Source organism: Sarcophilus harrisii, chromosome 3 (assembly GCF_902635505.1).
Source record: "Sarcophilus harrisii chromosome 3, mSarHar1.11, whole genome shotgun sequence".
In the NCBI taxonomy this organism is placed as follows: domain Eukaryota; kingdom Metazoa; phylum Chordata; class Mammalia; order Dasyuromorphia; family Dasyuridae; genus Sarcophilus; species Sarcophilus harrisii.
In genome coordinates, this window is record NC_045428.1 from 40753453 (window position 1) to 40779808 (window position 26356).

At 39.7% G+C, this 26356-nt stretch overlaps 1 protein-coding gene across 1 annotated transcript in view; it reads right to left on the minus strand.

Annotated features, from left to right (window-relative positions):
• MCF2L2 (MCF.2 cell line derived transforming sequence-like 2) overlaps positions 1–26356 on the minus strand; it is a 340912-nt gene that overhangs the window by 195871 nt on the left and 118685 nt on the right. Inside the window, exons 8-13 of the mRNA XM_031961125.1 lie at positions 19178–19294; positions 14659–14808; positions 12724–12848; positions 9889–10003; positions 8455–8574; positions 6883–7074 (exon numbers count right to left, since the gene is read on the minus strand). Of these exons, the coding sequence (XP_031816985.1) occupies positions 6883–7074; positions 8455–8574; positions 9889–10003; positions 12724–12848; positions 14659–14808; positions 19178–19294 (819 nt within the window). The remainder of the gene's footprint in view (positions 1–6882; positions 7075–8454; positions 8575–9888; positions 10004–12723; positions 12849–14658; positions 14809–19177; positions 19295–26356) is intronic.

The window sequence follows — 26356 nt, forward strand, 5'->3', positions numbered from 1 at the left end:
CCCCCACATATCTCCTTCATACCCTCTTGTCCCAGTCACTCTGGCAGTCCATCCACCACCTCCATGCCTTTGCCAACATGGGCTTCCACTTCTGGAACATGTATCTTCCCACCTCAAAAAAGCCTTACAACTTCTTCAAAGAATAGTTCAGGTGTCACCTCCAACATTGGACCATTCCTCCCGCTTATTAGCATTCTCTTGCTCTTTAAATTACTTTGTATTATTGTGCATCTACTTTGTACTAATTTTCTTGTGACCATTGTTTTATCCCTCTTCCACTATCATCTCCAGGATAATGTAGGTCTCTGAGAACAGAGATTAATTTTTCATTATTTCTGTTTGTCCGTTTTGTCTTTGTTTTTCTTCTATTGCGCATAGCACCTGGTAATTGCAGGTGATATATATACATATATATATATAAAATATGTATTTTAGTATTCAGTATCCACACACACACACACACACACACATATATATATATATATACTGAATTAAATTATAAGGATGGGAAGGGAATAAACATTTGTTAAATTTGTAGGTGTGTGTGTGTGTGTGTGTATACATACATATATATTATATATATATATATATATATATTTACTAAATTAAAATTTGAGGATGGGAAGGGAATAAACATTTGTCAAGCTTGCAGATGATGTGTGTATGTATATATAATATATATAATTTATGAATATATATAATATATAAATATATATAAATGTAATATATAAATGTAATATATATATAATACATATAATATATGATAATATATAAAATTTAATTCAGTAAATATGTGTGTATATATATATTTACTGAATTAAATTTTGAGGATGGGAAGGGAATGAGCATTTTTTAAGCTATGTTCTATGCTAAACACTTTATAAATACCTCATTTGGTCTCAATGTCATCTCATTTGATAAATGGAATTTATTAAATAATAGTAAATTCTAAAAGTCTCTGCTAGAGAAGAAATCACACAGAGAATGTCCAATTTCGCTGGGAACCCCTTTGATGGCAGACACAAATGTCTGTACAAACAAGGTTCACAAAACTTCCATGATCATCATGATATAGAGGTGACTTTTGCAAACCAGAGCCTATCCTGAGTAGCAAGCACAGGTTCTGCCTCAGAACCAAGTGTTCTTTCATTTTCTGCTGATATAAGATGGAACTTTATCAGTAAAACCACTTGAATGTGCATTCCCTATGTTTTGACCTTAAATAAATGAAATGGAAGACAGGTAGGGTATACATTTCCTCCCCACACTAAATATGATGGTTCCTCCCCACCAGGCATTTATTCACAAAGTTTATTTGTCCTCATGTCTCTTAGAATCCTTAGCTTCCTTCAAAGCTCAGATCTAACTCTAAAGAGACTTTTTCTGATCCTCCCCTCCAATTATTAATTTCCTCTCCCTTCCCTAAAATTATTTTGGATTAACTTTGTTCATAATTTGCATACACTTATATGTGTACATGTTGCCCTCCCTCACCCCAATTGAATAAAAGCTTCTTGAGGGCAAAGACTTTTATCTTTGTCTTTGTATGCCCAGTATCAAGCACATACTAAGTACTTAATAAATGCTTATTAATTATACATGTACACAATATGTGCAATATTGTGTGTGTTATATATAATAAATGCTTACTAAATAATTTTATATGCATATAATGTGATTTGGATTCCCATGTTTTAGAGTAGGGCTTCCTAAACTATTTCCACTTGGCCCCAAGTACATACGTATATAAAACAGGTATACAAATCATTTACTGATAACAAATCATAATTTTGTAACTCCCATTTTCAGTTATGAGGCTTCATATGGGGCCAAATGTCAGTTTCAGATGCTAGGGTTTAGAAGTGCCTATATACACTGCTTAATAAATGCTTCTTGATATATATTCCAGTTGTCTCTCCCAATAGAATGTAAGCTTCTTGAGGGCAGGAACTTTTCATCTTTTTTTTTTTTTTTTTTTTTTTTGTCATTGTACCTAACAATGTTTACTGGATTGGATGTTTAATTCAGTGACATTTTCCTTCCTGGTCTGGGGTTTTCACCTTTTTGTTTGCATTTATTTGGTTCTATTGCATATAAAGTATACACAATAGATGGTATCTGCACTGAGAATACTTCTTTCTACATAATCTCCCTTGTCATTCCCTATGACAAAACTGATTAGCTTGATTCAATGAGGCATTTTAATTTATTTTAATTTAAATTCATTTTATTTGTTTACTATTTTTTATTTTAAAATTTAATTTATAAAGCACCTAACATGTACAGACAAGTGGAATGGAGGTGTGTGTATGAAGGGGCAGGAAGCTTGGACCAGTAGAAGCAGGTAGTACTTAGTCTTACCAAGCCTCAGTGTCTTCAATGACAGGCCTGAGTGTGAACAGTCTGCCTGTCTATCCTTAGCACATGAGTCTGGCTAAGTCCACTAAGGCTCATCCCCATTTTAGCCTCAGGGATGACCATCTTAAAAGTGATGGAAATCTTCACTGTGCAACAAAATGAGAAGTCTTTGAAGTACTTAATAGTCTTCAGAAGACTTCAAGTTATAACAATAAGGATTTTTTAAAATGGTAAGGGCTGTTTAATTCTTTGTACTTGCATCCTCTAGAACCTGGTATATTGGTACATAGTAGGTGCTTAATAAAAGCTTATTCATTAATTTTATGCATATTAGATGTACTGATATGTATACAGTTTATATTTTTATTTTTATATAGACATTGATATACATATTGTGTGAACTATATAAATATACTAAATGGATATATATGGATTTTATATGTGTAACAAATGATTAATTTTACATACATACTTCAGTGTGCTGATATGTGTATTATAGATACATATTATATTTTATTTTATTTTGCTAAGGCAATTGGGGTTAAGTGACTTGCTCAGGGTCACACAGCTAGGAAGTGTCTGAGACCAGATTTGAACTCAGGCCCTCCTGACTTCAGAGCTGATGCCCAATTTATTATGTCACCTAGCTGCTTCTAGATACCTATTTTATAAAAATGTATATTATAGTATAGACTTACTTATATATGGACCTGTATATGGACTTTTACATACATGTATGTACGTATATACCCTTGTTTACATACTGGCACATGGTAGGTGCTTAATAAATGTTTTTTTGATTAACTTTATATATATTTAGATGTACTAATAAGTGTAATATGTATGTATTTTTATTTTTATATAGATTTACATTATAGATATATTTATATGCATGCTGTATAGATGCTTACCTATGGACTTTACACATAAGGAGTACATATACACACTTGTGTATATACTGACACATAATAGGAGCTTGATAAATGCTCATTGATTGACTTACATATATTTATATATATTGTTACATTTTTGTATATATACTGTATTTATATAATGTATTTGTGTGTGTGCTTATATAAGCATGAGCAGATGTTTAATTATTAAATTTTTTGTCCCCATGAGAGAGAGATTTGAATGGGAGGATATAAGACACTGATAATGACTGAGAAATAATAATCATGGGAAATCTGGTAACAACTAGCCCAGGCTTTTCTTTCTATCCATTATAAATAAGGTTAAGGTTCATTTGAGTCATGCTCTGAAATTCCCATTGAGGCACCAGACTCAGTTTGGCACCAAGCAGAACACAGAGGAGAATTTCAATAACTTTTTGGCTATTTGACTCTTAGGGGAATAATACGCACACATTTCTGAAACCTGGAGTGGAAAGTTAGCCAAGCAAGCCAACAGCAGCAGCTCGGATGCACAGAGGGAGCTCAGGATGCACATGTATGATGACTCAGCTCCTCTGGGGGCCCCTGGCCAGACTTTTGTACATGCTCCAGCTCTGTGGGGATCAGTAGGCACTAGAAGGAACCAGCTTGAGACACCCATGTGGGAAGAAGAGCCAGCTGGGCCAAGGCCAGGGAGGGGGAAGGAGGACATTATGGGGGTGGGGAAGGATAAAGGACACTGATTCATAGTCAGGGGCAGATTCACTGCTGTCCTGCTCGGAACAGCTGGAGGTGCAGGCTCCAAGGGTCCCTGCTGAGTCCCACACCTTATGCAGGCTCAGAATGTCTGACCCCAAGCACCAGAGGCTTTCCAGATGGGGACTAGGACATTGTTAAAGCCCTTGGAATGGAAACACTGGGACTCTCAAAAGAAGAAGGAGAGAAGGGAGAAGTAGGGTTTAGCAGAGACAGAGGTGACTGTCGGGGGGGGGGGGGATTCCACCTGAATCCACAGATGCCCAAGGGATCTAGGGATAGATTCCAGGGGATCTGTGATCTTTGCATCTTTATTTTCACTCATTTCTAATTGAAACTTAACTTTTTTCTCTCCATTATGAGCACACAAATATATTAAAAATTCTGCTCTGGAATCAAAGGACCTGGGTTCAAATTGTGACTCAATCAATCAAACAAAAAGCATTTATTAACTGCTTATTCTTATTCCTCTTCCTCTTCTTGCTACTACTACCATTATAATAATAGCAGCAACAAACACTGCTGCTGCTACTACTACTATAACAACAACTACTACTATTGCTAATACTATTACTGCTGCTGCTGCTGCTATTACTATAGCAACAACTACTATTGTTGCTGCTGCTACTACTATAACAACTATTACTGCTGATGCTATTATAATTACTGCTGCAGCTGCTGCTACTATTGCTGTTGCTACTGCTATTGTTTCTGCTGCTGCTTCTACCACTTCTACTAATGATACTGCTGCTGCAGCTGCTACTGCTAATGTTGTTGCTGTTGCAGCTACTATTGCTGTTGCTACTGCTATTATTTCTGCTGCAGCTACTACCACTTCTAATGATACTGCTGCTGCTGCTAGTGCTACTGCTGCTGCTGCTGCTGCTACTACTACTACTACTGGTAGTGCTACTGCTATTGTGGTTTCTGCTGCTGCTACTACTATAACAACTACTACCGCTGATGCTATTATAATTACTGCTGCAGCTGCTGCTACTATTGCTGTTGCTACTGCTATTGTTGTTTCTGCTGCTGCTACTACTATTTCTACTAATGATACTGCTGCTACTGCTGCTGCTACTGTTACTGCTTCTGCTGCTACTGCTGCTGTTGCTGCTGCTGCTGCTGCTACTACTACTACTACTACTACTACTACTACTACTACTACTGATAGTGCTGCTGCTATTGTTGTTTCTGTTGCTGCTACTACCACTTCTACTAATGATACTGCTGCTACTGTTACTGCTTCTGCTGCTACTGTTGTTACTGCTGCTGATGCTAGCTAACATTTATATATCCCTTACTATGTATCAGGCACTGTGCTTAGCTCTTTATAATGATTATCTTATTTCATCCTGACAACAGCCTAAGGAGGTGGGTGCTCTTATTATTCTCATTTTATAGATAAGAAAATTGAGGCAAATAAACATTTGAGGTACTTGCTCGAGGTCACACAGTTACTGTCTGAGGCCAAATTTGAACTCAGTTTTTCCTAACTCCAGACACCAAACTCAATCCACTGTATCATCTAGTTACCAGCCTCTAGAGTGTGACTTTTCAGCCCTGCCTATGGTATAAAAAGGACAACACATATTAGAGGCAGGAAGACCTGAGTTTCAAATCTGGCCTCAGACATTTACTATTCACTTTCCTCATATGTAAACTGGGATTAATAATTCCATCGTTCCTACTGTCTACCCTGTTCCAACTCCCTCATTATTGTGAAAATCAAATGAAATAATGTAAGATGTTTCGCAAACCTTAAAACTATGTGTAAGTAAATTTAAAAATATATATATATATCACATCTACTCATTTTCCAAACATTCCAGAATGGAAAAAATATATATATCAGAACTCAACAACAATCAGCTAATTTCTACAATTTCTGTTCCTCCTGGGTGCATTATTTCTATTAAAATAAACACCTAATAACAATAATTTTATTGCTGCTGCAGTAGCAGCAGCAGAAAATCTACTGGGGCAGCTGGGTGGTGCAGTGGGTAGAGCACCAGTCCTGAAGTCAGGAGGACCTGAGTTCAAATTTGACCTCATTCACTTAACACTTCCTGGTTGTATGACCTTGGGCAATTCATTTAACCCCAATTGTCAGAAAGAAAGCAAGAAAGCAAGAAAGCAAGAAAGCAAGAAAGCAAGAAAGCAAGAAAGCAAGAAAGCAAGAAAGAAAGAAAGAAAGAAAGAAAGAAAGAAAGAAAGAAAAAAAGAAAGAAAGAAAACTAAAGTAGGATTGGAGGATTACAACAATCCTCTGATCTGGGAGATTCTCAGAGCTGTTCACAGGAACATATGAATCCTTGAAATATACCTGGAAGGAATTTGAGATTCTATCTAGATTAATCCTTGCATTTTGTAGGAAAAGAAACTGAGTCCCAAAGTAAGTTAAATAACTTGCTCAAAAACGATACCATAAATGTAGGGTTGGAAGGGCCCTCAGGGACCATCTAATCTTACTCCCACTCCTTAATTTTATAGATAAAGAAAAAATTTCAAGTGAGAGAGACAAGATTTGAATATAGACCTTTTTCCCCCAAATCCAGTGCTTCCCATTGTTGTTACCAGGAGGAATGAAGTCATCTTCCCAGGATCACACAGCTAGTTAGTGACCTAACTAGCCTAATTAACATCAGGCTCTCCTCCTGACTGATTCACTCCAACTCTACAGATAATAGGGACCCAAAGGCCGCTAGCCCCATGGAAGAGTGGAGAGTTGTCAGCCACACCAGGAAGATGCTGAAAGCAAAGGCTAAATTTCTTTTTCCACGTTAACCCTTCTTAGGAAACTGTTTTCTTGTTCCCCGGGGTGGAGGGGGGGGTGGGGGGGGGGAGGGAAACAAGGGCTCTTAGCTCTGCTCACCGCATCCAGCTGCTTATGCATTTCCAGGGCCTTCCCTAAAATGTCACACTTCTTCTTGGCTTCATTGCTGAAGTCATCACAGATGCGCCGGAGCTCCACACACTTGGGCCGGATGGAGTCCACTGCATAGTGGTTGCTTTGGATAAGCTGGTCACCGGTCACTGCCAGGGACTGGGCCTTCTCCAGTGGCTCCTGGAAAACAGAATCCATGTGTCAAAAGCAGCCTGCTCTCAGGCGTGACCCGTGGTGGGCTGAAGAAGCCTTGTTTCTGAGGTTCCTAGCCTGAGGGCACGAATCCAGACCTTTCTCTATATGTACATGCATGCATATGGATATATAAAACTTTGTATGCACCACGGATTCACTTACTTCAGGACATATTGCTTCCCCGAGTAGAATGAAGCTTCTTGAAGGCAAAGACATCCATTTCTGTCTTTTTCTCTTCTAGCACACAGGAGGGGCTTAGTAAATTTTGTTAAATTGGACCAAATTGGTTAAGTGACTGGTTAAATGATAGATACTCACGCCCATTCATCACACTGAACATAATTCTTGTCAATTAAATGCAAGAGTTAAATGGATAGCTACAGCACCTCTGATTAGATCAGAAATCGTGGAAATCATGCAAAAATTCCTTCTCATCCAGCTGTTTATCTGTCTTGTTTGTCTGTCCATCTGTCTGAATTCTGATTAGCATCATTCATCTATATCAATGTCTCTATATCTATCAATCATTTATCTTTATCATTCATCTATCTTCACATTCATCTATCTAACCATTTATCTATTTATTATCTATCTGTCTAAATGTCTGTCAAGTTATCATTCATCTACATATTTCTTTCTATCATTCCTTCATCTATACAAATGTATCTACATCTATCAATGATTTATCTTTATCTATCATTCATTTATCTCCACATCTATCCATCCATCCATTCATCCATCCATCTATCTGTCTGTATCTGTCTGAATGTCTGTTTAGCTATCATTCATCTACATATTTCTTTCTATCATTCATTCATAGAGATACAAATGTATCTCTATCAATCATTTTTATCTATATCTATCTATTATTCATTTATCTCCACATCTATCCATCCATCCATCCATCCATCCATCCATCCATTCATCTATCTATTTAATTTAGTCTCCTCATTTATGGTCATATTCAATAACCACCTGTTAGAAATTTGAAGTGGATGTCCTGTAGACATCTCCACCTCAACATGTCCCAAACTGCACATTATTTTTCCTCCTAAACCTCCCTATCTTCCCAACATCCTTATTACTGTTGAGGGCACTACCATCCTGCCAGCCACTCAGGTTAGAAAGGTCGATATCTCCACCGATTGTCCAGATGTGCCATTTGTACCTTCCCAACATCTCCCCATTATGTCCCGTTCTCTCCTCAGCCCCCACCCCAGCCTGGTGGAGGCTCTCCTCCCCTCACATCTTGGATTATGCAGTAGCTGCTGGTGGGTCCGCCTGCTCCTGGCTTGCAGACAGACCTGTGAAGAGCTCAGCCCGTCACTGACCCGTTCCCAAGACGCCAGCATCTCTCTCACCCACCTGGCCTTTCTCCTCCAGATGCTTCCGCTCCTTCAGCAGCTGCTCCACACGTGCCACACTGTTCCCAATGACTGTGAATCTTGCCTGTACACACATGAGGCTATCCAGGGCCAGTTTAACCTGAAAAACAGAGTGGGGCAATACAGCAACAAACCTGCCAATGGCTGCAGAAAAGAGATAAAGAACACGTGGCTTAGAGAAGTCAATGCATCCGATCCAACTGGACCTGGTTGTATCGGAAATGATTTCACTGGCAGGAGGAGCTGTTGGTGATGAAACTCCCTGTTCTGTAGTCTAGCCTTTTAGAGAGTTTCCCGAGGCAGTGACACATGAAGGACCTCCCCAGGATTACATGCTGGGTATCGGGTCTTACTGACTCAGACATCAGGGCTCTCCCCATCACACCATATTGCCTCTCATGCTTTAGTTACTGTTTCCTTTGCTTCTTATGACAATCCTGGGAAATGGGTGCTATTATTATCCCATTTCACATTTGCGCAATCTGAGACAGAGATGAAGGGATTTATCCAGCATCAGATAGTCAAGATTTGAACTCTGGTCTCCAGGACTTCAGGCTGAGGGCTCTAGATATACCCACCCAGAAATAGAGAGTTTTATAAAACTCCAGAGAAATATCCTTTCCCCTTTATCATTGCCCCCAATGTCTCAAGTGGGATTTCTACAGATGCCTGTATACTCTAGAGACCACCCTGAGCCAGTGACTTCATCTCACTGGGATACAGTTACCCCATCTGTAAAAATGAGTTGCTTTCCAGCTATAGTTCTGTGAGCCCATGATCTACAAGGAGATTAGTTTAAAGAATTCTCCAGTGTCCTGAAGGAAGATTGGCAGGTTTTCCCAGTTACCACCATCACTGGAAAATCTCCCAAATCCCCAACACTGAGGATAATAACATCACTTGATCTAATCTCCTTTTACGTTTATACATAATATAATAAAAATACAGATATTCTTTTCATCCTTCTTAATTCCATATTACAGATGAGTGCCTGGGAAGGAAGGAGGATGGTCCCCCGGTCTAGGACTTTTCACTCTCCAGATGTAACATTGGGGGTGTTACATTAGCTTTCATTCTGAAGGCAGGGACCAGCTTTCCTTCTGCTTGCATTTATATACCACAGTTCCTGGGCACACATAAGAGCCTAATCAATTATCATGGATTTGGCTAGTGCTGGGAAGAACGTCATGGGTCCGCTAGCCAAAAACCTTTTACAGACAAAGAACTCCATTCTGCGGCTCCAAATCTACATCTTGGCTCTCTGTCTCAGAAGATAATCGAGAGTCTGGCGGGTGAGCAAGCACTTCAGAAGGGAAATGAGTGGGGGAGAATTCAGCACCAGAGATTGCCTGTCCCCGGAGAAAGAAGCTCTACAGTTTACAAAAGAAGGAGGGGGAGAGAGAAAATAAAATACCTCTCGGAAATTATGCTCAAAGTGCCGGAGCTGCAGGCATTGGTTTAGCTTCAGGTAATGTTTGGTCCAGAACTGGTCAAAGGCCTTTTCTGTCTCATCCAGCTGAGCTAGTAACCTAGGAGAAACAGATGAGGGACAGCGGGCTAGTGTCCATTCATTCCCAACTGAGGCAACCGGGGTTAAAAACATTACAGTCACGTGTTACCTGCCCCTATTATAAAAGTGTATATAATTACTCATATTTCTAAGACCTTCAAGGCTTACAAAGTACTATTCTAGCACCCTCCCCCAATCCAGATTTTTTGAACTAGATGTTATTATCATCCTTATTTTATAGATGAAGAAACTGAGTTTCCATACAAGAAGTAAAGGTTAAACCTGGGATCAAGTATAGCCTTAGGACTTAGGATGAAGGACCACAGACTTAGATCTAGGAAAGACTTTAGAGACCATTAAGTGTTATCCTTTCACTTTCGTATAGCTTTAAATGTATATAGGGTCATATATTGTATATCTATATCTGTGGGGTCTCTCTATAGATCTGTGTATAGATACAGGTGTATATATGTACATATACACATATGTGTATTTATATATATCGTGTGGGTCTGCATACTATGTCTCCGATGTAGGAACTTGAGAATAAATCTGACATAGGAACCTCAGAGAAAGAACTGAAAAAATAATATAGGGGTATATCTGGGAAGAGAGTGTGTATATTGTGTGTGTGTGTGTGTGTGTGTGTGAGAGAGAGAGAGAGACAGACAGAGACAGAGACAGAGACAGAGAGATTTTTCATCTGTAAAATAAACTGGAGAAGGAAATGGCAAACTAGTCCAGTATTTCTGCCAAGAGACGCCCTAATGAGATCATAACATAAGTAACTGACTATATCACTAATCCTTTGAAGTAACTTTTCCATCTATTATTAATTTGGGATTTATTTTTCATCTACATTTTTCTATAGCAGTCCTTTTTTCCATTGGTATATATATATATATATATATATATATATATATATATATACACACACATATACATAAATGTATATATATATATACATATACATCTATGTAAAATGAATATACACATATACATATGCTATATATGTGTGTGTGTGTGTGTGTGTGTGTGTGTGTATCCAGAAATAGATGTTACTGGAATCCACTGTAGAAAATTTTCAGACTATTTTTCTTAAGGAATTTTTGATTATTTGAATGGTTAATTCTGGTATCTTGCAACTGTATTTAAATATAGAAGTTATTATTATTGAAAGCTACCCCGTGTAACCTGTTAAGAACGTTGTGCTTAGACAGTCAATTCAGGACTTTTGGTTAAGAGAAGGCATTCAAGGTATTGGAGATTGACTGCAAAGTGTTAAAATGCAAAGCAATAACCAAAAGGTATGAGGAGAAAAAGAAAACTTTTCTGAAAATGATTTTCTAAAATTTCAATGAGGATGAGGATTTCTGATAATGACTGACTCCCACTCTGCTTTATATATGTGTCATTCATGAAGAACAGAAGAAAACAAGGAAGAACTGGGAGTACATCAGAAAGATAAGCAAAGAGGAAGAACCAGCTTAGACAGGTAGAGACATGGATGCCATTTTCCTAAAGTCTGTAACTGGAAGATATCCATCAATAATACTTAGGAAAACAGTCAGGATTCAACCAGATCTTCATGAGCAGAGCCAAGGTTCTCAAGGGGACCATCCAGGGGATACTTGATGTCAAAACTATTTTCATAATACTAAGATACAAAAGCCTCCTCCCTTTTCTGTATGAGGGTAGATTTTCCTCATATATTTCAACTAAAATAACATAATACAACAGATTAAAAACAGAAGCAGATAGAAGAATCCAGCTATTATCTATTTAACCAGATATTAAAGAGTTATAAGTATACTAACAATGCTACTCAGCTCATTAATTTTTTTTGTTTGTTTTGGAAGAAATTATTTTTCTTAAAAAGATTTTATTTATGTTGTTATGTAATGAGTTTATTATTATTTTACTGAATTAAAATTTATGAGTTTTAACTTCTAATACTGATAGATATAATCAACCCAATCAAAAGCTCTTTGTGGGATGAGGGAGGGGGTTCTCAATAATTTTTAGGGTCCTAAACCCAAAAAATTTGGGAACTGCCAAACTAGAGCCTTGGACTGAATCCAACAAGATGAAGTTCAATACAAATGTAGGATCTTATTTTGTTGTTGAGTTGTTACAGTTGTGTTTAGCTCTTTGTGACCCCATTTGGGGTTTTTTTTGGCAAGGATACTGGGGTGGTTTGCCATTTCCTTCACCAGCTCATTTTATAGATGAGGAAACTGAAGCAAAAAAAATGTGTAGAGACTTTCCCAGGATCATACAGCTAATAAGTGTCTGGGGCCACATTTGAACTCATGAAGATGAGTCTTCCTGACAGTTGGCCTGGAGCTGTATGCACTACGGCATTCCCTCACTGCCCCTTTTCCTGCATGGTTTGGACTAGGGAGCTGCTGGACTCCTGCCTCTCTAATGTAGTGATTACTGCTTCAGCATCTTGGGGATTTTCAGGGAGCAAGACAAAAAGGGAAGAAAGGCAGATAGGATGAGACATCACCGTTCCATGTCTTTCTTAAGCACTCAGTGAAGTGGGTGATGACATGGGCAATGGTGGTCCTACCATTCCAGAATCCATGTGAGGATGAGCAGCCTTAGTGTTTCCAGGACTCTGAATATTCAAGGGTAGGATTTTCTTTTTAAAGGAGAATATATTGATGCTACTGGCAGCAATCAAGCCACTAGCATGAAGCAAAAGGAGTACAGGGCAGATCTATCTTTACCCACCTTTCAACAGTCAGGACGTTCTCCAGTTCATCAGGGTTGAGCTTGCTGGTGGGGTTCTTGCTGGCTGGTTCTCGGATGCATGATAGTAAGGTTCCCCCCTGGCTCCCTGCCAGCTTCAGCTCAGCCTGGGCAGAGATAAGACAAATGAACGTTTAGCCAAAAAAAAAAAAAAATCCTTGATCAACCTTTTGTTTTTAAATGTTAAATTATTTTTCATAAATGGAAACTGAGGCACAAAAAGGGAATCCCAGATCCAGATCTAGAAGGGATCTCACTGGTCATTTAATCTAGTCCCATCATTTTGTAGATGAGACATCAAGAGTTGAAATGATTCTCAAATCACATGGGTAGCAAATTGATGTCTCCAAACCCGTATCCTTTCTACTATTGAAGGCGTTCTCTCCCTAGAAGCTCTTTCTCCCTGTTTTTGTCCAGATTGGTTGCCTGAAGCAAATTTAGGTAAAACAGCTGGGTTACTCTTGGGGGTACAGGCTCATTTCTTTAGCCCCAATATCCTCCCCATCTGTGTTTCTGAATGACCTCTGTATGGCTCAGCCTAAACTGGCTTAATGCCCCTCTCCAAGCCTTCTCCATTTCTGCTCTTCCAAGTCAGGATCCCAACAGGATCCCTTTTCTCATTCAAACCTATTTCTCCCCTCCAAAGGACCTGCTCCATCTCATTGAACCGAGAGGGTTTTTTTTGTTTGTTTGTTTGTTTGTTTTTTACAAATGCTATGTTTCTTGGAGCCTACTCCTCCCACTTCCCTTATCTTCAGAATGACAATCTATATATTCATTGCCCTTTCTTCCCATAGGAGTGCTGGAAGCAGCTCCTACAGGTTCTAAAGAGTTGATTGTTAAATAACCAATGTGAGCATTGACATTTCACAAAAATTCAGGACTCAATTTATTGTTTTAATGGTTGTCTAGACTTAAGAAAGCAATGGAGAAAATGTTAATAATGAGAAAGAAACTTAAAAATGTGTTTTGTGCAGTTTGTTTTCTTCCTGAAAACCAGTTGTTAAATATTTATTAACACATGCTTGGAAGAGGATTTCTAGTATTCCCTTCTAATCCAAGTCTACAATAAAAAGAATCTGTGATTCCACTAATTTAGAGTTGAAAGGATCTTTAGAAATCATCTCTTCCAACTCTTGGTTTTTATTGATGGGGAAACTGAGGCCCAGAGAAGTACATCACATTGCATTTACATGGCAGCTTCAAGAACCTGAGCAAATCCCATTAACCCTCCCAGATTCAGGCTTCCCACCTGTAAAATGAAGGTAACAATGACAATGATATTCAGGGGACAGCAAAGATCTAGAACTGCCATTGAGCCCAAATCCCTCACTAGGGCCATTAAGGCCCTGAGGGGGTAAGTTACTTACCAGGCCAGGAGGCTGCAGAGCCCAAATTCAAATCTAGAACCCCTAGTCCCAAAGCTAGGAAGGTTTGTGTCCTGGACCATGCTGCAGTAAGTACTTTGTGCTTCTTTAAGCTTGCCTAAATGTGAGTGGCTAATTTTTTGTTATTTGCCCTCTTTTTGGCCTTGGACTCACTTTTGGTGGCAGGAGAGGAGATCCCAGGATGATTCACATTAAAGCCCCCCCTTTTTACATCTGTCCTCCCCCCTTACTCAAGGCAAATGACTAATGTGTCTGCCTGCAAGCACAGGGCCCAGCACCTGATGGCTGGCTTTGGTGCTCCTGGCTTTCCCTTAGCTCCTGTCCCCCTATTTCAGAACCCCTTGGGATAATCACTGGTTGTAAGTTCACTGGAAGGGAAAGGAGACAAGGGACCTTTATTTTTAACTTGCAGGAAGCCTTCTTCAGCATCCTGCAGCATTTGCAGCTGGCATCCTAGCGGAGTCAGCAGCCAGCTTCCCCCTGCCCCCCCCATCCTCCCTGCCATGCCAGAGACCGGGTGAGCACCCACCTTCAGTTTGCTGTGCTGCTCCGTGTGGGACTGGAGAAGCTGCTCTGTGCACTGGACATCATTGGGTAGCTCTGTCTCCGCCAGGTCGGTCCCGAAGGTCTGTAACATCTGGGCTGTGGTTTTCACTGTCAGGGCAAAGTTTTCTATGGCCTGAGAGGTCAAAGGCGAGGAAGATCATTAAAGCTTGTCAGATTGGGTGGAATAACATGGCAGAGACCTCCATGCTCTGACTATTCCCATTGTCTTCTCCAGTAAAGCCTCAGAATCCAAGGGGAGGAGGAGGAGGAAGAAGAAAAAGAAAGAAAGGGGAGAAAGAAGAAAAGGAAGTGAAAAAGGAGAAGAGGAGAAAGGGAGAGAAAGAAGAGAAGAAAAAGGAGAAGAAAGTGAGATGAAATGGGAGGAAAAGAGAAGGACCAGAAGAAGGAGGAGGAAGAAGAGGAAGAAGAGAAGGAGGAAGAGGAGGAAATGGAGAAGAGGAAGGAGAAGGAGAGGAAGGTGATGGTGTGGAGGAGGAGGAAAAGGAGGAAGAGAAAGAGAAGGAGGAAATGGGAATAGAGAGACTACAATTTCATTGGCATAGGGAGCTCTTGGAAAAGTAACCTCACCATCAATTCAAGTAGAAGCCTTTTCTGCAATTCAAGGCCTTAGCGAGGTGTCTAAAGTACTGAGAAGTGAATGACTTGCTTAGACTCCCATTACAATAAAGAAGTAATGACAAACATCACCATTTCTGGAGTTTTATTTTTAAAGTTTACAAACCAGACAGCAAATCCCAGGAGGCAGGTAGTACAAGTATTGTCCCCCCATATCATTGCAGATGGAGCAACCAAGAGTCATGGAGTTTAGAAATTAGATGTGATCACACAGGCGGGAAGAACTGGGGCTCCAAGTGGGGCCCGTTCCTCTTCACACTGACTCTGAATGAGAACACACTGAGGATTCCCACTGGTGCTTTCCAAGAGCAAAAATGAATATATTATAACGTGGCACCTAGTGGGGAGATGCCAAAACAATGCATTACGGTGGAAAGCAAGCTGGGATGGTTGTCAAAGAAGTGGGATTCAAATTCAGTTTGCTGCTTTCTTTCTGGGAGACCCTCATTAAGTCACCTACTGGTCTCAAAATGCAGGCGTTGCCTCTGATCTTCCCTCTACTCTAAATCTCTGATTGGAGTCCCAGTTTTTTTCTCTGGAAAATGAAGGCATTGGACTAGATGAGTTTTGAGTTCCCTCCTACCTCTAAATATACAGTCCTATAACCTGGACCTCAGTTTATTCCTTTGAAAAATGAGAGAGTTGGACCAGATGGCTCAAGAGCTAGAAAGCCAAGATTTTGTTTCTTTTGGGTGGAGGCGAGAAAATAAATGCTCATTAAGTGAAAAAAAATATTTTAATTAAAAAAAAATGCCAGGCACAGAAACATAAGTCATGCTCTCTAAAGGATTTTTTTCTTACTTTCCCATTCACAAAGTTTACCTGTCTCTCAACTATCCCTTCCCATTAGTTACTTCCCCTTTGCTTACGTGCTTTGTAGCTCAATTGGCCTTGGATAAGAAATCTATTCAACAGGGGCCTTCCTGAGACCTGAGGAGCATAAACAACTCTTCAGCTAGGGATACCAGGAGTCCTGGCAAGACCCGGGCAAAGAGAGAGAGGAGAGGCACTGTAGGAGCAGGAGATCCTGCTTCAGATCCACTCTGATCCCTGTCCTCTACCGCTTATAAGTCACCAAAAGATGAGCAGAGATCAAGGTTTATACTCTAGCAAATAACACAAGTTAGTAGATTCTGTCCCTTGTCTCCATGGTAACTAACACAGAACTACAACAGGTTCCTAGATCCCAGAGGGACCCTCTGAAGTTATCCAGTCCACCCCTATCTCTTTTTACAGAGAAGAAAACTTAGCCCCAAGGACAGGAAGTGTCTTGCCTAAGGTCATATAAATGACCATAGGGTGAAATTTGGACCTCAGGGAAATCCAGGTCAACTGCCATTTTATACAGTTTTCAAAAAAGTCAAGGGAGTCACACAGATTCTGCCTGAGGCTGTATATGATCCCAATTCAAATATTTGTTTGACACCGGGAAATTGAGGAGCGGAAATGATAGGGATTTCCTCAAAAGTTTGAACCTAACTTCCCTAATCTTTGGCAGCTCCAGCTGCTTTCCCTCCACCAAGCAGGACAGTCCTACCCCTAGGGCTTCAAGGTTGAGAGAGCCCAAATCCACTCAGGACAGAGTTTGTGTCTCAGCCACTCTTTGCCCCCAAAAGGTGGGGAAGAAATCAGAGAGTGGCAGCTTTAGTTGGAAGAAGCCCTTTCTGCCCCTGCTGCTTAAACTGGAAGCTTTCCAGGAAGGGGGAGCTGTCCGCTGTTCTGATTTCCTTCCTATTGGCATCTGGAGGAATCTCTGTCAGAAAGGACAGGATAGGACAGGAAAAGGAAAAGGAAAAGGAAAAGGAAAAGGAAAAGGGAAAGGGAAAGGAAAAGGAAAAGGAAAAGGGAAAGGGAAAGGGAAAGGGAAAGGGAAAGGGAAAGGGAAAGGGAAAGGAAAGGAAAGGAAAGGAAAGGAAAGGAAAGGAAAGGAAAGGAAAGGAAAGGAAAGGAAAAGAAGAGGAAAGGAAAGGAGGAGGGAAGAAAGGAAAAGGAAAGGAAAGAAGGAGGAAAGGAGGGAGGAAGGGAAAGAGGGAGGAAGAGAGGGAAGGAGGGAGGAAGGGAAAGAGGGAGGAAGAGAGGGAAAAAGGGAGAAAAGTAAAGAAAGGGAAAGAAAAGAAAAGGCTTACTCTGAATTTCGCCAATAGAGCCCTCTCTTTGGATTAGCGCTCAAAGGTAGAATTTGGGTCCAGAAAGCATTGGCTGAAATGTACACATGCTTCCCGGTAGGAAGCCCAGGACTTTCTCCAGCTTCCTTTGCTAATTAGTACAAGAATCTTATCAGATGCTCTTTGTCTACTGTAAATCCACAACTTGTCCCTGAGAGCATGGGACAGGAAAACCAAGTTACCTGCATGGGAAAGAGCAGCCAGCAGAGATGCCTCCAGGACCAGAGTCTCCTGGTGGCAGGTTGGGAGGGCAGAGATACCAAAAGATGGTACAAAAAGCAAGGCAGAGAATATTAAACCTGAACTTGGCCACTTCCTCCAGGCTGCCATGGGCCTGACCTGGATTCTATCATCCTGGTCAAAGGAAGAGGGTGTTTATTTGATCACAAGATGTGGCTCCCATGTCCATACTTTCCTCCACTGGGAAGTTTTTTCCCTAACCCTAATAAGGAGGAGAGCTGCTTGCAAATTTGGGGAAAATCAGAAAACAATGAATATTGATTATTGTTATATTGCCACAACAATCCCCAAATACTGATCAAGTACCTACTCCATGCCAGTTGTGTTTTATGACATTTTTTTTATCATCAATGATGATAATAATAAACATTTATATAACTCTTTAAAGTTTGCAAAGCATTTTACAAATGTTCTCCTTCCATCTTTTTTGGGGGAAGGAGAGGCAATTTGGGTTAAATGACTTGCCTAGGTTAAGTGACACAGTTACGAAACATCTGAGGCTGGATTTGAACTGCAGGACTCTATCCACTGTACCCTACCTGACCCTTCATACTAATACTGGGAGGCAGGGGTTGTGAATATCCCCATTTTACAGATAAGGAAACTGAGGCACGTAGCAGTTAAGTGACTTGTCCAGAGAACGCAGAACTAGTAATGTATTCTAGATATGAATTTCAGACTTCTTGACTTCAATTCGAATGTTGGACTAGGGATTAGGGACTTTGAGAGATTGAAGATACAGAGAGAAATAAGAACTTCTCTAAAAAGGAGATTCTGTTTGGTACCAGAAATCATCCCCCTTTACCTTCTGTAACCAATCTGCCCTATGGGATATGGCACGGTTCTTTTGGTATGGCTGGCAACTAGGGGTCTGTGATCACTGGAGGTCTTCCATTGTATTGTGTAGAACCCAGAACTTAGAGTCAGTTCTAGCTGTGTCACAAGGACCAAATTACCTGTCCTTGAGGCTTTAGCCATAAAATAAGATCATTTATCAGTATCCATTTCACAGCATCATTTGCAGGATCACAGAACCATTAACTTAGACCTGCAGGGGACTTTAGAAGTCACCTTCCTCCACCCCCCATATATTAGAACCTCGAGCTCAGTTACCTAATTCATCCAGAGTCACTAAAACAGGGGATCAACCTAGATCTGCCTGATTCCAAATTTAAAGCTCCTTCCACCGAGCTATATTGTTTGTCAAGGCAAATGAAGTCATATGTAAAGTGCTTTGTAAACTTTGTCCCAAAATCCAATAACCATTTTTATAATCATAATTGTTATTAGTACTATCATAACAATAATTACATAATTATTATTCTTACTATGGATAATAACATCACATTATTGTTCTCAATATTATTGTTGTTGTTTCTTGCTGTTATTATCCCCCTTCATTCACTCCCTTACCCCCCAGGACCTTCAAGGACAGACCCTTCACCCAGGTTGGTTACTCACCGTTCGATGGTGTATCCACTGTCCGTGACCATATTCTAGAGTGCCCCCCAGCTCCCTTGTCAGCTGGCTCTTGTCAATGTAGCCATGGAGATCAGAAACAGAGTTCAACATGATGATCTGTGGGGACAAATACAACCAATCCCCCAAAGGGGAAAAAAGTGAGGGGGGTCTCTCAGACTGTTTTCCTTCAGGTCACATATCCACTTGCTGTTCTTAGTTCTCCCTTCTCCCCCCAGACAGCTTCTTCACGTTCACTGGAAGAGGATGGGCACATCCTTCCCCAGCTCCACAGGGATGTATCAGTGTCCCCCTCCTCTGAATGGGACAAAAGGAAGAACAAAAAGTGTCATGTTGCTTGAGAAGAGGTGAGGAAGAAGCCAGAACACTGAGCTCAGTTCCATCCACTCATCTCACCTTCTGTGTCCTACAATTTTTCTTTCCTGAGGCAATTGGAGTTAAGTGATTTGCCCAGGATCACACAGCTAGGAAGTGTTAAGTGTCTGAGGTCAGATTTGAACTCGTCCTCCTGACTTCAAGGCTAGTGCTCTATCCATTGAGCTACCTAGTTGCCCCCTATCCCACAATGTTTTAATCAGAAACCATCCCTTCCTCATTGATCTCAGGACCTATCACAGAAGAAGCAAAGCAGGTTTGAAAACTGAATGAATGATGACTCTGATGGGCACCCACAACATAGAGACCAGGATGGTGGTCTCAGACACAGAGAAATCTGGATTCAAGTCCGTGTCATTTCATCTCTCTACTCCAGGTGACTTTTAAGGCTACCAGAATAAGGCCCAATCTGCATTGGGGGAGGGAATTTCCTTACCAGGAGTTCCCAACATCAATTCAATCACCAGTCTAATCCCCAAAGAAAAGAGAAATTTAGGCAGGCAGGTCAATTCCAAGGGAACCTTAAAGTGGGAAATATTTCCTGGTTTTGCTCTTCATCTTTGTATGTCTAGCAATAAAAACAGTACCTAGTATATAGCAGGTGCTTAATAAGTGCTAGTTTGAGATGACTGGATGATTGAGTAGATGATGATCAGACTGGCTTGTGATTTCTCTGGGGTAGCAACTTCTCACCCCTCCTCCTTCACTCCTACTCTTTATTGAACTCCCTGAATTTTAAGAATCACTAAACCACTCATCACCCAATGGCCAACCTGCTGATGGACCTCTCTGAGCTTTATGGGGTTGGTCTTCAGGAAAACCTGGACTTCAAGGCAAAGACAGCCAGGGTCACCTCTGGATTGTAAGAAGGTTTTAAAAGGAAGATTTTAATGAAAAAGCCCTTGCTGTGGCTGCCAAAATCCTTGTCAGATTTGTGGACATCCCCAAACCTAAGATGAAAATCCCAGTAATGGAACAGAAAGGATTGACTCTGGGACATCTTCAAAGAAGTTTAAAAATATTAATTTTCTTTTAACCTGTTAAAGAAATGCTGATATACTAGACAAACTGATTTCTCTACTGAATTGAAAATGAATGAGATATTTTTTTTTGAAATCCCTTCACTGAAACCCCAAAGCAAGGGGCTTAATCAATCTACTATTCAGTAAGCATTTAGTAACTATTATGTACCAAGCACTGGGCTAAGCCACTAGAAATGCAAAATAAATTAAAAACATTTCTTGCTAAAACAAAACAATAACAAAAATCAAACTAAACCAAAAAAACAAAAAACAAAAAACACCTGGAAAGTCCTCTGTGAACAAAGTGAAATATACTGCATGTAAATTAATAGCAATGTTCTGGGAGGACCAACTGTAAATAACTTTGTTATTCTCAGAAGTACAATCACCCACAACTATTCTGAAGGACTTCTGATGAAAAATCCTGTCCATATGTAGAGAAGGAACTGATTGTGTCTGAATACTGACTGAAGTATTCTCTTTCTTTTAAATTTAATTTTTTTCGAGGGTTTTTATTTTCATTAGGAGATCTATGTTTTCTTTAGCAACTTGACTTTTATGAAAATGCTTTGCATAATTTGACATGTAGTTTCTTAATTGTGGGTGGGGATAAGGGAGAGAAACTAGAATTCAAAAATCTTAAAAACAAATATAAAAAATGGTTTTAAATATAACTGAGGAAAAATATTAAATTAAAAACAAACAAATAAACAGTTTCTGCCCTGAAAAAACTTTGAATAGGGAAAGAGTCTATCAGGGTTTCTTCAATATTACTCCATTCTATGATAACACACAGGAGACAGATCCAATGAAAGGTTGATGCAACAAAAGATAAGAGGTAGCTGGGTGGTACCATAGTGGATAGATAATATATTGGGTCTGAAGTCAGGAATTCCTGAATTCAAATTCAGCCATAACATTTAGCTGTGTGACCCTGGCCAAATCACTTAATCTCAGTCTGCATCTTCTTGCTCAACGATAAAAAATGGGGAGATAATAATATAATCTACCTCACAGGGTTGTTGTGAGGATCAAACAAGAGAGTATTTATAAAGTGCTTAGCACAGTGCCTGACACAAGACAGTCACTTGATAAATGTTCATTCCATTCCATTGTGGATAAACAACTTGAGGACAGCTACTGGTACTTAATAAATGTTCCTTGGTGGATCATTTAATGATCGTGGCTCTAAATCCCAACCCACTCATTCTCTGAAATTTAAAAACAAAAAACAAACCAAAAAAAAAACCTTCTGCAGAGTAACCTCTTACCTCCAAAACATTTCCCCTCAAAGCACATTCCTTCCATCTAATCTTTAACCTTTCTCCTTTACTTTTTGCCTTTCAGCTTATTTCTTGCAGATGGCAAGATTTTTCTGGTATACTGGGCAGAGGCTTTTCCTCAAACCTGTTTGGCCATGAAACATCTATTCATGAGTATATAGGATCAAAATATTGAGAAAATCAGAAAGAACTGGAGAGATCATAATCCAACCCTCCCATTGTACAGATGAAGAAACTGTGATTCATAAAGAATCAAAGTTAACATAGCTAGAACTGAAGGCATCTTAGAAGCGCCGATCTAGGCTGAATTTAAGTGTCCTGGATCATCAAGGAAGTGTACAGCAGACCCCAGATGGGACTCAAGTGTTCTCATTCCAATGTTGTGCTCTTTCTGCCATATTGAGACTCTTTCCACGGAACCAGACATGTACCTTGCTGGCATGATAGCAATCCCTAACTGGTTCCTGAGTCCTATGAGTCCTATTGCAGATGTTTGAAATATAACAGAAGCCATAAGTACCCATCCGGAGGTTAGGGGAATATTGGAATATCGCTGGAAAATTTTGGAGCTAAGGAATAGACATTAAGCCTATTTTTATACTGAAAAAAAATTGACACATATAACAAGATTATTTTTCATATAAATATAATTTTATATCTCATATTTCAGAGGTGAAGGGTATTTATTGTCTGCAGATAACATTATCCCATTGATGTAAATACATCAACACTAATATTACCTTTTTGTTATGTATTATTATAATACTATTTATTAACAGTCTTAAGTAGTAGATAGTAGATAATAATAAATATTTCTGATGCTCTTTAAGGCTTGCAAAGTGTATTCTATTGGTTATTTCATTTGAGCCTCAGAGCAACTTTGGTAGTTATAGGTAGTTGTAGTGGTAAGATTTTCCCCATTTTTCAAATGAATAAATTCAGGGTTAAAGGATAAATCTAATTCTCTCTCTATGAAAAAGCAAGAGGGAAGACGGAATTGATGTTTTCATTTTGCCTGTTTCTGTGTATCTCTGGGAAAAGATTTGATGAGAAATAAGGTTGATTTGATGGTGGATGAAGCTTGGAGAATGATCTCAGTTTGAAGACCTCTAGAAATCTCTCTTTTTAAAAAATATGAATCGTGGATAACAGAGTGTTTTATGAGTGCAAATACCCAGTTTTCATGTTGACATGAAGCCTGCTTTGGGGGATGGGACTGGAGAAGGGTGAATATTTAGTAGAGAAGGGTAAAGTCCATTTCTGTCTGATAAGATTTCCCGTTCTGGTTTATAGACTTGTGTTTCTCACCTTCATTACCTTGCAACCCATTAAGAAGCTTTGATACTTAGCTGTGATGTGGTCACATCAGAGTGGATATTGACTCCCCTCTAGTTCCAAATGTATGGTCCGATGTGTTCTATCCCTCTTGGAAGCCTTAGTTTTTGGATTCTAAAGCCCTACGTCAGGGGCCAGCACTTAAAATATCATTGGGGAATCCTCCTTTACAAGGTTCGATACAATTCCTAGAACACAGCCTGGAAAATGTTCCTGCCTTATACATTTGGCCACATTTTTGAGCCACTTCAGGATTCCTCTGTGGGGCCAGAGGAGGTATGTTAATATCTAAAGATTTAAGATCAAAGTCAGATTTAAGGCAACAAAAGTGGGTTTGATGGCACTCCCCTAGTCTGGACTTCTTTTTCTATTGCCCTTGAGCAGGGCTCGAGATTTTCCCTTTTCCTGAATTCTCTTTGTCTCCATTTTATGTCTATGCCTTCCTTCCACCTCATTGGATCTTATCTATGTGCCTCTTCCACATTCCCTTATTTTAATTACTTTTAGATAATGGCTCTTCTAAAAATAAGAATTTTTGTAGCTGAATACAAGATGTTAACAAAATTAAAAATGCATTCCACATCCAGGAAAGGAAGGGTGCCAAGCAGTTGTCAAGGAGATGCCTTATGGTTTCTTGGAAGCTGGGTATGCAAGGTCCTATTCAACACATGTGATTTTTCCCAGCACAGCCTGGAATCTTGTTGTCTGAGAGAGGCTTCCAGCCTGCTCACTCAGCTCTCTGGATGGCCAGGCTCAGGGTGGGGACGTTCTGGGTCACGGACTCTCTCCCATGACTGACCCACCTGGTATTCTCTCTTGGCTTCCAAAGGGATTTTGATCAGAGAGGTTGGAGGCCAGAGTTCAACAAAGGGAAGGGCCTGATTTCATCACAAAACTTCTAGGAGACAGAAGCTTAACATACTCAGTTAAAAAAAAAAAATCCAAACCCCATAGGCTTGTGATGGTCATTTTAAAAGGAAAAAAAAAATAAACAGTAAGAGTTGTAAATCAAACACACAAGGGAACACAACTGATGGATGTAGTGGAATATAATGAAATCTAATTTCATTTAAAAAAAAAAAAAGCTTTGGTTGTGTGTGCTCTGAGTAAAGAGACTGGGGGTTGCTCTTCTGAGCACACACAAACAAGTTTGCAATCTCCAGATGCACATGGGCTTTGAGAATCCCTAACTTGGGATATTCTGTCTCCTTGTGCAGACCCTTCAGTGGCTCAACTGCCTGGCTCCATGAGGTGGTAGGGCCAAAAGAGTCGTCCCTTGGTGACCAGCTCTCTATTTTTTTTTTAATTTAATAGCCTTTTATTTACAGGTTATATGTATGGGTAACTTTACAGCATTAACAATTGCCAAACCTCTTGTTCCAATTTTTCCCCTCTTACTCCCACCCCCTCCCCGAGATGGCAGGATGACCAGTAGATGTTAAATATATTAAAATATAAATTAGATACACAATAAGTATACATGACCAAACCGTTATTTTGCTGTACAAAAAGAATCAGACTCTGAAATATTGTACAATTAACCTGTGAAGGAAATCAAAAATGCAGGTGGGCAAAAATATAGGGATTGGGAATTCAATGTAATGGTTCTTAGTCATCTCCCAGAGTTCTTTCTCTGGGCGTAGCTGGTTCAGTTCATTACTGCTCCATTGGAAATGATTTAGTTGATCTCATTGCTGAGGATGGCCAGGGGTGACCAGCTCTCTAATGGTGAGCTTCTTGGACATATGGGAAGAATTCCGAATATAACAGGACTGAAGAGAACAGTGATTTAGCCAGCTGTCTCCTTCCGGTTCTAACTTTCTATAACTATCTACTCTAGCGAATGTATCTATTTGTCTATTTACTTATTTCTATCTACCTGTCCATCTGTCTATATATCTAGGTATCTATCTTATCCATCTACCTTTCTCTATCTTCCGGTCAATCTATGGAACCATCCATTCATGTATTTCTCTACAAAAAACTCAGTCCAGAAAGCACTCTCTTCTAGACTCTTAGTCCAGAAAACATCTAGAAAGCACTCTTGTTAGACTGTGAGCCCAGAAAGCACTCTAGAAAACACCCTTTTCTAGGCTGTCATTCTAGAAAGTACTACCCCTAGACTCAATCTAGAAAGTGATCTAGAAAGCACTCTTTTCTGCACTCCCAATATAGAAAGCATCCATTTCTAGATCTTCACTTGAAAAAGCATTCCTTTTCTAGACTGTTAGTTCAGAAAGCACTGTAGAAACACCCTCTTCTAGACTCTCATTTTAGAAAACATTCACACACACCCTAACTCTCAAACAAGAAAGTGGTCTTCAAAGCAGTCTTTTCTGGGGTCTCAATCTAGAAAGCACTTATCTCTAGATTGTTAATCTATAAAGCACTCTTTTCTAGGCTGTCAGCCCAGAAAATACTCTACAAAGCACTCTTTTTCTAGATCCTCAGTCCCAAAACACTCTTTTTCTCGACTGTTAGTCCATAAAATACTCTAAAAAGCACCCTCTTCTAGACTCTCATTCTAGAAAATACTTACCCCCTGACTCTCAATCTATAAAGTGATCTAGAAAGCATTCTAATCTAGAATCTTCATCTACAAAGTAGAAAGTATTCCTTTATAGACTGTTAGTCCAGAAATCACTCTGGAAATCACTCTCTACTAGACTCATTCTAGAAGACAAGAATTAATATAGACTCCTTAATATAGACTCTTAATATAGAAAGTGGTCTAGAAAGCACTCTTTTCTGGGCTCTCAAACTAGAAAAAACTCATTTCTAGATTCACACTTTAGAAAGCGCTCCTTTTTTAGACTCCTTGTCCAAAAAGCACTCTCTTCTAGAATCTTAGTCCAGAAAATACTCTAGAAAGCACTCCTTTCTAGACTTGCAATCCAGAAAACACTCTTTTCTAGACTATTGCTACAGAAAGCACTCCCTCTACATTCTCAATCTAGAAATTGCTCTAGGAAACACTTGTTTCTGGACTCTCAATCTAGAAAGCATTCATTTCTAGATTTGCACTCTAAAAAGGACTTTTTAAAAAAAGCTGTTAGTCCCAAAAGCCCCCTTTTCTAGAATCTTTGTCTAGAAAGCACTCTTTTTCTAGACTGTTAGTCCAGAAAGCACTGTAGAAAACACCCTCT